The 15365-nt window shown below is 44.5% G+C and overlaps 2 protein-coding genes across 2 annotated transcripts; one reads left to right on the top strand and one right to left on the bottom strand.

The window, feature by feature from the left end:
* The first annotated feature begins 289 nt into the window (after positions 1 to 289).
* On the top strand, positions 290 to 2703 carry LOC120660920 (serine carboxypeptidase 1-like). Its single transcript, XM_039939582.1, has 8 exons — positions 290 to 728; positions 814 to 921; positions 1026 to 1300; positions 1400 to 1645; positions 1733 to 1839; positions 1933 to 2019; positions 2105 to 2210; positions 2304 to 2703. Exons 1-8 carry the CDS (start codon positions 332 to 334, stop codon positions 2454 to 2456), a joined length of 1479 nt encoding a protein of 492 aa, XP_039795516.1. The 5' UTR covers positions 290 to 331; the 3' UTR covers positions 2457 to 2703.
* Positions 2704 to 10112: 7409 nt separating this feature from the next.
* LOC120660919 (polyadenylate-binding protein RBP47-like) lies at positions 10113 to 15089 on the bottom strand. The gene is made up of 6 exons (XM_039939581.1): positions 14421 to 15089; positions 12258 to 12711; positions 11141 to 11202; positions 10930 to 11060; positions 10701 to 10797; positions 10113 to 10623 (listed from the first exon to the last, which is right to left on the bottom strand). The coding sequence occupies exons 1-6, from the start codon at positions 14820 to 14822 to the stop codon at positions 10456 to 10458; spliced, it is 1314 nt and encodes a 437-aa protein (XP_039795515.1). The 5' UTR covers positions 14823 to 15089; the 3' UTR covers positions 10113 to 10455.
* Between the last annotated feature and the right edge of the window lie 276 nt (positions 15090 to 15365).

The following is a 15365-nucleotide window of genomic DNA, read 5'->3' as shown; positions in this document are numbered from 1 at the left end:
TCCTTGGGAGGTCCGGAGCCCTGGCTGCTTGCGCTTGAGCGCCTGTTTTTCCTGGGACACGTGGCGTTCCCAGACCTTCCCCGGCCGCAGAACAGGTCCGGACCTTTGTCGGGAGGACAGGACTTCGGACTGCAGGGGTCCGGCTGTTTGGTTGTAGTCAAGGATGACTACTAAGGCTCTTGCCTAGTCACAGCAAGAGGGGGTACCCCAGTCCTGGGGTACCGACAATCTGCTTGTCTTGCAGTTGCGCGTTCAGAGCTCGTGTGCCTATATAAACCTTTGCCAACATGTGAAACATATCCAAGATAATATTTTCTGTTTCCTCACTAAGATGAGGATCGATGCTTACCTGACACACCTTATCTTCTTGCTTCTGGTCTCTCTGGCTGTGTTGCACGCTCATGCGTCACAGCAAGCTCAGCTCGAGAAATTCATCTTGTCCAGAAGAGCTAGAACTAGCAGCAGTGAGGCTAGTCTAAATGGGTGGTCTGGTGTCAGTGTCAGGAGCAGCCTCCAAGTCCAAGCAGGGTACTCGGGCTCCGACCAGAGTGCCCTGAAGGCGGCCGATAAGATCCCGGCGCTGCCAGGCCAGCCGGAGGGCGTCGACTTCGACCAGTACGGCGGATACGTGACCGTCGACGACAAGAACGGCCGCGCGCTCTTCTACTACTTCGTGGAAGCGCCGCAGGATGCGTCGTCGAAGCCACTCCTCCTGTGGCTTAATGGAGGTCAGAAAGACATCACCTTTAATTGCTTATGTGATTGTACTTCTCACCTCTGCTTCTTCTCATGTCATTTGCTCAAATGGTGCAGGGCCTGGATGTTCGTCCCTTGGGTTTGGAGCGATGCTAGAACTGGGCCCGTTCCGGGTGAACAACGACAACAAAACGCTCAGCAGGAACAGGCATGCATGGAACGAAGGTAACCTGCATGTTTTTCTTCAAGAAAAGCCGAGTTGATCTCTTTTCCAAAAAAAAATGTTTTTTTTGCTAGTAAGAGGTTACAAAAGGTAATGAAAATTGCAGAGGCTAATGTGATATTTTTGGAGTCGCCTGCTGGTGTTGGATTCTCCTACTCAAACACATCCTCTGATTACGATAAGAGCGGGGACTCAAAAACAGCAGAGGACGCCTACATCTTTCTCGTCAACTGGCTCGAGAGATTCCCCGAGTACAAGACCCGTGCCTTCTACATCTCCGGTGAGAGCTACGCCGGTCACTATGTTCCGCAGCTGGCCGCTACCATCCTAAGCCACAACATGTACCACAACAGAACAATAGTAAACCTTCAGGGCATTCTGGTATGCATTTTGTTCTGTCGTGATCATGCATAACATATAATAAAGTTCAAAGAAAAACTTACACTTTTCTTGTGATTTAACTTGTTTCTCCCTTTCAAGGTTGGCAACCCATATCTTGATCGTTATAAAAATCTGAAGGGGCGCTTCGAGTATCTGCATAGCCATGGGTTTTTTTCTGATGAGGTTTTGGCCAATGTCACCAGTCACTGCAATTTCAACTCTTCAGATGCTGTAGCATGCTCACGGACAACTGACTGGTTTTACTACGGCCCCGTCGATCCCTACAACGTATACGCTCCCATCTGCATCGACGAACCTGATGGATCCTACCATTCCAGCAGCTATGTAAGAGAAGAGGACCCTAGCTATAATCTCATTACAGCATTTACCTACATGTGCTGACATACTTACATCTTTCTGTAAACTATCCAGCTACCAGGGTACAATGCATGTGACTACTATCCTACAGGGACATACCTCAATGATCCTGTGGTGCAAGAAGCTTTTCATGCTAGGAAGACTGAATGGGGTGGCTGCACGTAATATTTCTTACTGAGCTATAAGATAGAACTACTTGTTTATTATTTATTTTTGTTTTTCTGGACTTGATGCTACTACTTTTGTGTGAATAGAGATCTAGATTGGAAAGATGCGCCAGATTCTATGGTCCCAACTCTCAAATGGCTAATCAAGCATAGGCTGCCCATATGGTTGTTTAGGTAATCCTTCAGTGCCTCCAAAACAATCAAAAATGTAATGAGATACCTGTCGTTATACTAAACTGTTGCGTCTACAAACTTTCAGTGGAGATTTCGATGCCATATGCCCACTCACAGCAACAAGGTACACTATCCAAGATCTGAACCTCTCGGTCACAAAGCCATGGCGTCCATGGACAGCAAACATGGAGGTAACTAATAAGTGAACTCTGCTGTAAACAATTTTTTTGGTATTAAAGTTCCTATTTGCTCTGCTCGAAAATTCACTTCGACGATGGCCACAGGTGGGAGGCTATGTTCAACAATACACAGGAGGTTTCACATTTGTTTCAGTGAGGGCCGCTGGGCATATGGTTCCATCTTTCCAACCAGAGAGAGGACTCATACTGCTTCACTATTTCCTCAAAGGGGAGCTCCCACCTTTTACACAAGAATAGTGAATTATAGCAACTTTGTACGGCAGATTGCTCATCAGTCAGCACCAAAGCTGGATAACATGAGGATGGCGTGATGGCTGATAGGCTGTCACCGGTCAAGTCAGTTGTGTTAGTTATACAAATTTTATGATTACATAATAATACACCCGATGCTTAAAGTAAGCAAGGCGGGTACAATGATATTACCCTAAGTCGGTATCTGCATTGCCACATAATATTGAGATAATTTAATACAGAACCTTTATGATGAGTTATCTTTTGAATTATCTTATAGCACCTAATGTGTGTAGAAAGATGAATACGGTAAGTTGCATGGAAGCAACTTGTGCAATGATGATAAGGGAGTGACCTTAATAGCATAATCTTAAATTTTTAGATTATGAAACTATTGCTTCATGATAATGCCCCCGCGCCGACTTCCTGGGCAGCTCAGGCGGCTCCCCGTCACGCCGCCCTACCTCGCCCCCGCCGCCGCTCTTTGCTTCCGCCACCGTCAGAACTACATGTCGGAAGACCGGCGAATAGCGAGGAGGGCGGCGGCAGGGCCGCCATCTTCCCCCTCGTTCCCTATCTCTCTCTTCTTTCTTTCATCCCCTCCGTTTTTTCTTCCTCCTTGCCCCTAGAAATGGCCGGCAGGCAGACCCGCTCTTGTGGAGGCTGGATCTGCGCGCTGGTGGCTCGAACCCGCACTCCACCGATCGTTCCAAGCTGGTTTCGTCATTGGTCACCTTCGGCCTCGGCAGCGGGCAGGCCCATGGACTGGCTGCGGCGGCCCATGTGGAGGCGGCCATGGTGGCGGCGTGCGGCACGGCTGTGCCCATGACTAGGGTGCCCACTGGCCACAGACACACCAGTCGCGGCGGCGCACAGCACGGCGCATGGCTCAGCCACTGCGAAGGCGGCCGTGGCAATGGCGACAGCGGCACCCACAGCCTTGGCAACCGCGACGGCAGTGGTGCACGTGGCACGGCAGCAATGACACACGTGGCGGCAGCCCGCGCAATGCCCGTGTTGTGCACGGTGGCGCCAGGTGATGACAGGGATGCCCATTTTGGTCATCTGCACCACTCTTGCCGACCGCGGTCAGGACTGCTGCCTTTTCTTGTGGCTCAGTCTTCGAATATACTTATAGGGGTAGGGTTTGTATTATAGATGTCCAAATGGGCTAACACAACACTACCCGACCCTAACCCTATCACGCACAACACGATTAGGCACGGTACGACTAATTGCCGTGCCATGCCGAAACTGCGTGCCTGGCCACGGACCCAGACACAACACGACTAAGGATTAGTCGTGTCGTGCCGACCCATCGGCATGACTAACCCATAGGGTTAGTGCCGACCCAGACACTATAATAATGCAAACAATATCTCATTCAGATGAGAAAATAATGATAAGTTCAAATTTTTTAACCAAAACACAGCACAGGAGGAAGAAGGGGTGTTCTAGATCTAGAAGAGAGGGGACGAGGAAGAGAGGAGGTTGGCGAGAGGGGAGGAGGGGACGAGATGGCCTGGGCTGCAGGCCATCGGTGGCCGTGGCCGACGGCGGCGGAGGCCCGCCGGCCGGAGAGGAGAAGGGCGAGGAGCACCAGCGCGTTGGGGGCGGCGGAGGCGGAAGGTGAGCGAGGGAGGAGAGGCGTCGAGACGCGAGAGCAGCGGGTCGATTCGGGAGCAGAGCGGCATGGGGCTAGGGTTTCGCATGTGGGGAGGCTCTCGCCTCGGGTTTTATACCCAGCGAGCCGGCGTAGCCCCCCTCCCCCCAGCGGCCTAGCCCAACGGCTAGTTGACCGTCCTAACGGCTAGCGGGCCAATGGCTAGCTGCTGGAGCTAGACCAGATTAGTCGGGTCGGATCGGGTCAGCCCCATTAGTCGTGTCGGGTCAGGATCAACGTTATGGGTCGGAGTCTTGACCGGACACGAATCGGGGTGGGTCAGCCCTGACCCTATTGGTCGTGGGCTGGGCTGAGTTAGGGTCGTGTTTTTTTCGTATCGTGCCTGGTGCGGCTCACTTGACCTAGCCCATTGGGCCATCTATAGTTTGTATACGTGTGTTCATAGAGATAAGTGTGCGTATGTTATGAATGCCTGAGTTGTACTGTGTAATCTTAAAAAAATCTTTTGATCATCTTTGAGTAAGTTTGTGTGCATGTATTTATAAAAAGTCAAATATACGTGCATTTCTGTAGGTGACTGAGTCTCTACTGTGTTTTGAAAAAAAAAACTACACATAGCCCTGTTTCGTGCTTGTTACTTGTAAGGGTAGAGTGTTATATTAGCACATCCACAAGCCGCCGTCCCATCATACTTTAAGAACGGACCTCGAATCTTTAGGATGGTCGATGGTTGTCCGCAGGACCGGCCCTTAGTCACTGCGGGCGGCCAAAAAAAAATTAGGACCTTCAAAAATTGCTATGCTAAGAGATCTACTCCCTCCTTCCCCGTTTATAAGGCATGGTGGAACATGACACGGTCTTCTAAACAACACTTTGACCATTTATTTATCATATATTATATCACTTTTGATTATAAACTTATAATCATTGTAAAATATATTTGATTATGAATCCAATCATATGAAATTTGCATTATAAAAATAAAAATTTAATAGTCAAATTATTGGTCAAAAATGACAAGGTTTGAATCTTGATATACGTGTATGCCTTATAAACAGGGAAGGAGGGAGTATTATATTATTAAAGGAGTGTTAAAAGAAGCCAAAAAAGCATATATCCATTTCTATCACATATATTCTTACGTTCATCAAAGCTTTGGCTCAGGTCCAAGACCGACTCTACCACATATATATAATAAGAACACTAAAACAATTGGTACAGTTAAGTTTGTGTTGCACAACTTTTTCGAGCCGAAAGAATTTCTCAATCGTTTCTCAACTAGATCTCTCAAACAACTGGCCTAGGGATTCCACAACTGAATCACAAGTATTTAGAGAGCATCAATCAGCTAGCTCATCAAGTTTTGAGCCTATATCAATTTGGAGAGCATCAATCAGCTGATAGCACGTCAAGTTTTGAGTAATGACTCGCACACTAATTGACTTCCACGTTAATCTAAAAAGGAGAGGGATATTACACCAAAGAGTATGTCCATATTAATTTGGTATTTCCTATTAGAATTAGACTTTATTAGTTTTTTCTAATGTGAAAAGGCCTCGGACTCCATCTTTCCGTAGTCATGTCTCCGTTCAGGTTTAAAGAAAAAAAGGAAAGTTGACATCATAAAACATGTCTGATCCATTTCTAATTAGGCGCAAATAAAAGAGGAAACATTAAAAAAGGACATTCCTGTTTTTTTGAGCAAATCAAGGTCAGGTCAATCAGTTCTTACCCCTGACCAACGCTAGACATAAATATGCTCACCCTCATCAATAAATAAATGTGTACTCTATAACTATATTCATTACTTTATTATTTCATACGAAATTATATATAACCAAAGTTGTTTCAGCTGCAGCTGGAGCCCTGCCTAACTAGCTCTAACTCGATAGCCTACGAATCTACGATACATAACAAATTATTCAAATCAGTCGTTGCAATTGTTCCTCTTTGCTCAGAAAAAATAAGAAGCTCTGAGGCACAATCTAAACTCAGTAACTGAGTTGAACTAAATAGGGAACTTCTCCATTAGGTGCATCGGACATGAAACACACTAATCGATTCTTAATGTATGAAGAAAAAATTGAAGATGGAGAAATTAGCCGAAATATCTTGAGAAAATGAAGTCAAAGAAAAGAGTTAGAAACAACAGCAAAAATATGCATGGAACTATAAATCGATGAGAGAACAAAACTCTGAAGTGGACCAATTTATACAGTCAATCAAATGGGCTAAAAATAAATAAGAAGTGTACAGTAACCAAAGTGAAAAAATAGCTCTAAGTCGATAGCCTACGAATCTGCGATACATAACAAATTATTCACATCAGTGCCGTTCTTCCTCTTTGCTCAGAAAAAATAGCAAGCTCCGAGGCACAATATAAACTCAGCAGCTGAGTTGAACTAAATAGTGAACTCATTAGGTGCATCAGACATGAAATAGACTAATCAATTTTAAATGTATGGAGGAAAAAAATGAAGATGGAAAAATCAGCTGAAATAGATCGAGAAAATGAAGTCAAAGAAAAGAGTTAGAAACAACAGCAAAAATATGCCCGGAACTATACATCAATGAGAGGACAAAAGTCTGAAGTGGACCAATTTATGCAGATAATTAAATGGGCTCAAAAATAATAAGAAAAGTACAATAACCAAAGAAAAATACCAATAGACTCCGGTGAATAAAATATATAGGGGTGCGCTATTTAACATGCCGCAGCCACTAACCGGAAATGGTGAATCATGACAGAAAACTGTTGAAGGGAAAAAATATCATGCTATCATGTGCTCCGTCCGAATAAAGCTATGTGCTAAAGAAATATTGGAGCATAGCAGAAAAATGAAACTATGACAAGTAAACTGTGATTTGTATGGTGGCCAGCATCCACTGCACTAATCGAAAATTGCAAGAGGAGATAAGAATCTATAATAATTTACTGGATTATCAACTAATGATTTGCCATAATAATTTTGTTATGCTAGCAACAATATGGTACTAGAATGCATTTGTAGGACTTGGCCGGCAATACTGACATACAAAGCTATCCTCAACCAAACTTCCATTGGTTGAGAGAAAACCTGTCTCTAAGATGACCTCCAGCCATTTTTGCCATAGAGCATATTCTCATGGAAGGTAACACAAGTAAGGGTGGTGGATAGCCTCAAAATTTAATCTAGATAATCTAGGTGTCATGCTCAAAAAGGGCTGAGCTCTTATCTTATATAATTTGAGCTCAAAATATAAGGACCATGTTAGATTGTGAAGAGACCAATAGGGCTATAATCTCTTACCACCCACAAGTCCTACTTACCAGTGTGCAGTGCACAAACTAACTTATTATATAGATAGCTACAGTGTGGATCACCATTGTGTAATGATGGTCACATGCTCGAGTTCTAACCCTAAATAATGATATAAGCTAATAAGCATATATATTCCAATGATAAAGAAGATTTAATTGCAGACTTCTTCATCCTCACACATTAGTAAGTCTCGACTGACCTAGGGTAAAATTTAGAGGGAGCACACCTCATTAAGGGCAGCTAAATTTTAGAATTAAGGATTAAACATTATAAAATTTTATTTATTACCATAACTTTAAATTAAAATTTTTAAAAAAATTTAGTAAGCTCATTGTATTGTGGATGCGCAATGGAAAAGAACATTTGCCAAGTTGGGCAAAGTGTGTTATGAAAACTTTTTTGGAGGTATGACAACATTGTTAGGCCATAACTGGAGAAGCACAACTTACATGAAACAACCATATAGCATTATCATAAGTTGATGATAGAGAGCTAAAAAATTTTACAAGTGAGAAAATGATAGATGACAACCATTGTGGAGTGTTGCGAGAGATCTAGAACAAATCAACTTGAAAATCGATATGACATGCACACTCATCCATTGCATGCCACAGGTAGTGTTCAACAAAACATAGTGACGTGCAGTCGTGCAATATCAATGACGCATCTTTGATTATCGTGGTATGGCGTGCAAAGAATTTGGGAGCATAATGGCGGGAGATAACTATAACTAAGATAATATGAGAACATGCATCACATGGCTATATCAATGAGTGGTTGGAGGATAATAAAAATAAAGTAAATTATAATTCTGGTGTGGTATATGTATTGAACCAATTAACTAAATATAAATCTTCAAGTCTAAGGGTGATTTGTTTATCACGTACGGTAACTAGAACAATCAAGAAAAAAATGTACATCCCAAGTATTTTCTAAAAAATAATATTTATAGTAAATAAATATATAAATATTTAGTACTTCCAGTGTTTACATAAAAATATTTAATTTTCTCCTAAATTATTATCCAAAAATATACCATAAAATATAATAAAGAGCTTAGAAAAAAACTCTGACACACAATCTAAACTCACCAACTGAATCGAACTCCACAGGAAACTTTTCTTTTAGGTGTATCAGACACGAAACACCCTAATCGATTTCAAATGTGTGGAAGAAGAAAATGACAGAGAGTGAAATTGGTAAAAATAGCTAGAGAAAATGAAAGTCAAGAAAAGAGTTAGAGATAACAACAAAGACATGTTTGAAACTATCCATTGTCGATATGACACAACTCTGAAGTGAGCCAATTTCTGTAGTTAGGTGGGTGAAAGACAAAAAATGTACATAAACCAAAGTGTGAAAAATACAAATAGGTTAGACCGAATAAAAAACTTATATATATATATATTAATGTAGAATATATGTTATATATAATTTTTCTACCGTAGGTGAAAATAAATAAATATAATATTTTTGAGAACCCCAACCTATTTTTTAATATAACTTTTTATTTAATCTATGCCTGTTTTAATTACTGTAATGAGGAGTGAAATCTAGGTTTGTTCGATGCTATCCATATGCTCTAAAAACTAGACCAACTAGGCTTGACTTTTTGCTTAGTAAAAATCAAATTATTGCAAGGCACAAATCAAAGTCCACCATCTAAGTTACAAGTTGTAGGCTTTGAAAATAACACGTACACGTACACATATATAAATGTATCTAATAACTACATAAAAATTAGAAAAAGACAAACATGTATTCAAGGTGACCCTATATTACTATTAATCATCAAATTTAGTATTATGTGGTACAATATGCACCTATACTTATGGTGACCTAATATTCAATTCAATCCTCAAATTTAGATATTGCAAGTTGAAGTATTAAAATATGTCAACATGATATGAAACAAAGCAACTTAAAAATTGATGATTGATATGAACGCCTATACATGGAAACTGCAGGTAGTACTCTATGAGAGCGAACCAAAGATAAATAAAATGACAAATACATCTCTTTAGTTAATTTAAAAAAATAAAAAAATATTAAAGAAATACTAGCTACCCACGCTATTAGCGCGGGTCACCTTGCTAGTTTGTCTGAGTCACAAGTAATATTTATGCTTATAAATTAGTTTGTTTAGGTGTTAAAAAAAAGCCAAATCATCCAAGTATTCGGCATGATCTCCTTCCAGACTTTGTAATCCGTATTGTTAGGCGTGACATGTCTGCCCAGTTGGACGAATAAAGCAACGAGCTGTGTTGGGATAAAAAAAAAGTAGCAAGTGCCAACAAAGCTCAGTTGCAAGTTTACATAGAAAAAATAGACCTAATAGAGAGAAATATCAATCGATAATTTTTGCACCGTCTGCCTAGCTGCACGCCTCGAGCCCTACTTGATTTCCTCACGAGATGTCACATTGCTACCGCAGTCCGTAGATCACCGATTTGCCCACTGCTTGTCATGTCAGATTGCCAGGCCTCCATCTTTTTGTTCCGCACCGGATCACAAAAAGTCAGGGCCGGCCCTGGTTGTCCGCATTCCGTCGAGCTTCGACCTGCCTCGGCCCTCGGCCGTGGAACAGCCGCCGGCCGCCCACGTCGATACAGCCATGCCGGTTCGGGCCCGTCTTGCTTGCGCCAGGTAGATCACGGCGACAGCTCAGGCAGGGTATAGCTCGGACGTGGCATCCACGCGGCGCAGGTTTTCCCGGCAACCAATAAACTCAAGCCAAAACGAAATAGCAGACACAATGATTTCATTAGCTTATTGTTCTGCTTCAAGGTCGCATACAGCTCCAGGTCATCAAAAATTCTTTTTTTGCCGCTGAATCCGACAGACCGTGGTGGCCAGTCAATAGGTGTCTCGGACTCTCGGTGGCGCTAGGCGCTAGATCATGTAACAATGACGCACTTTACACAGGCAAGTCACCGCATCTAGCTCACCTAAGAAACCGTCATCGTCTACCTTCTTCTTCATCTTCTTCTACCATGAGCTTTGCTACACCAAACAGCCTAATACCTCCAGCTCCAGCTTCGGCCGGGACGCGCCGGCAGTTCAGTTCAGATCGAGCAGCTCAGCTCACCTGTTGCTGGTTGCCGTAGAACGGGTAGGCGCCGTAGGCCGGAGCGGCGTACATGCCAGGGTCAGGGAACGGCGCCGCAGGGTAGCCGTAGCCGTTGTAGAACGGGGACGCCGCGTAGTACATCCCGTTGCTCCACTGGTTCCCGTTGTCGCCCCTAAACTGTGAACAGAAGATGTGTCAAGGTTCTTGCCTTCGTCATGGTTGCTGGAACTGTCGCTCAGAGCTAGTTTTCCTACCTGCTTGTTTGCCGGGTTGCGGCCCCATGAAAGGCGCACGGTCTGCTTGCCGATGGTGCTTCCGTTTAGTCCTTGCAATGCATCCTCTGCATTCTTTCTGGGATAGTAATAACAGCAGCATTTTATTAGATAGGGAGAACTGATCAGATCTCATAAGAAACAGGGGCAATTAGGATGATGCAAAATAGGTGTATCTTGAGGATTGAATGTGAAATTTATGGGCTCATACCTCTGAGCAAATTGCACGAAGCCGCATTGTTTACCGACTGGAATCTTTATGGAAGATATTTCGCCATACTGGGAGAAGGTCTGCCTAAGGTCCTCTTCACTAACATTTGGGTCAAGCCCGCCGACAAATACCTATTTACATTCAAAAACTGTAATGACAAGAGAGAAAACAGATTGACTACATGGCTTGCAGGGAATGAATATGTACTCACGGTTGTGTTCGTCAAGTCTCCTCCATCTGAACGAGCAGATGAACCATTTGATCCAGAAGTACCTAAACCGACATGATTTTTAGAAAAATCAGAAATAAAGTACCACCATTATGGCATTATACAAAGAGTGTATATGGTTCTCAGAGCAAACTTTATTCATGTCAACTATAGCAATTCACAGGCTAAGGTTTTACTCAACCATCATTCTTATGTCTAAGTAAATGACTGATCTCATGACCTATATCAACTAGTCTCAATTTCCCAAAGCATTCCCTTTCCCTATCTTCTTCTAATATAAAAGGTGCTAAATATGAATCCTTCGTACATGAGATTAAAATCTCTAAGTGTCTGTTCATTTATTCAATAAATATCCTCCATTTCTATTAGAATTTACAGAACTAAGGTACCAGAACAAGATCATATCATTCCTAGAAAAGAACAGAAGAACAAAACAGCCATAAAAAGAAAGAACAAAGCATTATAAAAAGTGCCCAATTTAGTCAAAATGATGTTTATTTCTATTTGAGTGGAAATGATGTATTAAAGTATGGGGAAGGACCGTATACATAATAATAAGAACGACAACAGAGCGATACTTCGTGAGCAGTTGAAAGTTGAAACTGAAAAAGCTAGCCAATTTGATCAAACAAATGAAAACAGTCGGAGTATGAGAAAGTTTATAATAAAAGGCAAAAGAGATGCTAAAGGGCAGACTGATGTCAAAAGGTAGTTTCATTTAATATCCCTGAATGGTCAGCAGAACCATGCTACATAATGTAATTCAATAGCCAAATTCAGGTACCATAGATATGATCCCCATTCCCCACTCTCCCGATAGAACCTCAATATGTGACAACATTGAAATTTGATCTAAGACATGTGAAAAGTGACAAGAGGGTTTCAATACTCTCCAAACGACCATTGAAACAACGAAAAAAAACCGTGTATGCTCTATGCAGTTTTAACTCCCAACAGATTATATCGGGAAAAAACAAAGAAACAGTAACAGGCATAAACTCTGAAACTAAAAAGACAGAAGGTTTGTTAAAGAGCATCAGTGCCAAGAAATAGGTACGAAAGTTAGTAGATACAATAACTGAAAAACTTGTAACTGAACCTGATGATTTTCTGGGAGTTGCAGGGCCAATTCTCATGGGCCTAGAAGAGCAATATACACCATTCATCTCAGTCATGGCATGTGTCTTCTCACTGTCATCTCCAAATCTCACGAAACCATAGCCCTTGGATCTGCCAGTGTTAGCATCAATAACAACTTTGGCACCTTTGACAGAGGAGTACCTGCTGGAGAAAGTCTCCAGAAGTGTGGCATCATTGACATCAGAAGCAAGATCGCCTACGAATATGGAATGATCTGAAGCAACATCCGAGCGCCTATCTCCCATGCTAAACGATGCCCAATTTAACCTAAAAGGTTGGTCAGTATTTGGCATTATATGACCAGAAAAGCCTTCAAGAACTTTTTCAGCTGCAGCATGGCTGTAGAACTCAACAAATCCATATCCTTCAGACTGTCCAGTCTGCTTATTGCGAATAACTTTAATGGCCACAACCTACAATGTATTAAAAGGTATTAGTGCAAGTTTGGAATTTGGACATTCAAATAATTAGAAAAGGATGTTGAATTGCTTCATAAGAAACGCTTCAGTCAACCCAGAATTAAGTCTTAGTCAGCAGCTAAGCAAACAAGTACAGGATAAACATGTTCATCTACACCTAATGTTGCCATGTTTCACCAAACTCTTCTCCAGGATTCCGATGTTTCTTCATACTTACATTTAAGGCAAGGCTGAGGTAATGTGTCACCATTATTTGTTTATTTTTTTCATTCAGTCAGCTAAATGCAAGAGTTCAGTGAAGCCGTAGCATTTGTTCTGTGGCTGTTATTATTGCTCAGTCCATCCTCTCTATGCCATTGAAATTTAGATGATCTTTTCAATACCATCAGTTATAATTTTCCATCCTTACATCCTATTACGGTCACAACACAGTTATATCGCTGTTAAGTGAAAGGTGAAAAGACCACATTACCCCTAGATTTGATGAAACACTTTCCTGTTATCCCTCTTGTGCCATTGCATCGAAGAACACGGAACATGCAACAGACACGCATGGAAGATATGCGTAGGAAAATAAAACGCCCCCTTCACGTGCAATCAACAGAACATGCAGCCTTAAGTGAACAGCCGATCCCCTTTCGTTCCTCTTTCTCCCGTTCTCTTTCTTCAAGCTTTCTTTCCGTTCATCCCGAGCTCGAGCAGAACCGCCGGCGGCAGCCAAAATCCGGCCGACTCCAACCATATCACTCCAATCCCTACCCATAGCACCACAACCTCCCTAGCTCGCTCCCCGACACCTACCGGTAATTTCAGATCGTGCGGCGCCATTTGCCGGCCAAGGCGAGCTCCGCCCACCATCGCGGTCGGACACCTACGACCTTCGTCCTCTTCGTCCAACCCCTCAAACCCCCGGTGAGCTCCTGCTTCTCATGGCTTCGCTAACTCGCGACGTGCGCCGCCATTGCACCGGGAACGCGGCCGTGCCGCCACGGCCGGGCCGTTCGATCGGACGCTGCAGAAAGCTTAGATTGCGCGGGGGACGGACACGCGGTGGTCGCGTACGCCGCGTGCTCCGGCTTTCGTCGGACCGCGCGAGGGGACGCGGCTGCCGAATATTTTCGCAACCGCGACGGTAATGGTACATCACGGCCACGGGCATGCTCTGCTCATAAACCGCGACCCACCAATGACCAACCTGTACGTCGAGCCGAATATTTTCGCAGGCCAGTACAGGAAGGCAGCGCCACCTCCCGCTGCCAATCTAACGAGCTGAGGTCTGGTCTGAGGCCACTGCCAAATTTCCAGTTCCAGCTCGCAGATCCATGCCTGCCGTTTGCCCAGCGGTTGCTGAGCAGTTTCATTTTTCAGCACAGCGACGGACTGACCCAATCATATGTACCCACATCTGCCGCTGGCCCGCTGCAACTACCTTCTATGCCTGTGTGTCTTAAGATCCCTCTCTCTCTCCTACCTCGCGCAGCCCAAGAAACGAAACACATTTTGGAAACGAACGAACGCATCAAAATGCCATTTTTAGCTCCCTGAGACGCAGGCTCGTCACATCAAGAAAAGAAAGATTCATGGGCGAGCGTAAAAAGAAACTTTAGTTTTTTTTTGGTTTTTTGTGGAGCTGGCTCGGGGACAGCATGGCCGTGGTCAAGATCTGGGCTTGTGAGGGCGCGTGCGCGCGCATCCGTGCTCACCTCGCCGGTGTAGCCGAAGCAGCTGTGGAGGTAGTTCTCGTCCATCCAGTAATGGAGGTCGCCGACCCAGATGGTCTTGTTCTCCTCCTGCCCGGCCTGATGCGGCGCGGGGGAGCCCAGGGAGACGGCGGCCACGGGCGCCGCCCGCGGCGGCGGCGGCGGCGGCGCGACGGCGTGAAACGGGACGAAGTGCGCGGGCGCGAACTGGGGCGGCGCCGGCGCCATCTGGTGCGGCGGCATCACCATGGCCGCGGCCCCAGGCGGCGGCGTGAACGGCATGGCCACCCAATGGGGCGGCACCACGGCTGCCGCCGGCGGATGCGGCGCCCCCACCACCACCGGCTGCGGCTGCTGCTGAGGCTTCTGCACGTCGCCCCCGCCATTCACCGCCGCCGCCTGCATGGTCCTGACCTGACCTTCACTTCAGCCGCGCACCGGAGAGAGATAGAGAGAGGGAGGGAGGGGGTGTGGTTCTGCCGAGGAAGAGAGAGAAAATTTGGAGGCGAGTGGAGGGAAGAAGAGGAGGAGCAGGAGCAGCTCGCGGGAGGGGTTAGGGAGAAGCTAGGCTAAATAAAGCAGGCGGCGGCGGAGGATATGGAGGAGCGGCAGCCGTCCGATGGGGCGCTGGACGGCTCGCCGGCCGTCGATCCTGTATTTTGACCGGATCCACGCCGATGTCGGCCTGACCCGGCCCCTGCGGCCTACACGTAGAGTCGTTTCTGACTTTCGATTAGGGTGCGGATGCCGGATGGGCATGGAGCCAGGAGAGCGCCCGAGATGATAACGATAAAAACAAACACATTTTTTTAATTTCATATATTCTAGTGAGGAAACATGCAGAGTGAAATGAAAAGAAATAAAGGCTTCATTCTGGGTAGGAAAATGAAGTTTTCTGTTGGAGATGACGAGCATGCAAGGCATGCAGTATCTATTATTAGATCGTAT

This window comes from Panicum virgatum, chromosome 2N, assembly GCF_016808335.1.
Source record: "Panicum virgatum strain AP13 chromosome 2N, P.virgatum_v5, whole genome shotgun sequence".
NCBI lineage: Eukaryota > Viridiplantae > Streptophyta > Magnoliopsida > Poales > Poaceae > Panicum > Panicum virgatum.
This window is presented reverse-complemented; position numbering and strand designations above follow the sequence as displayed.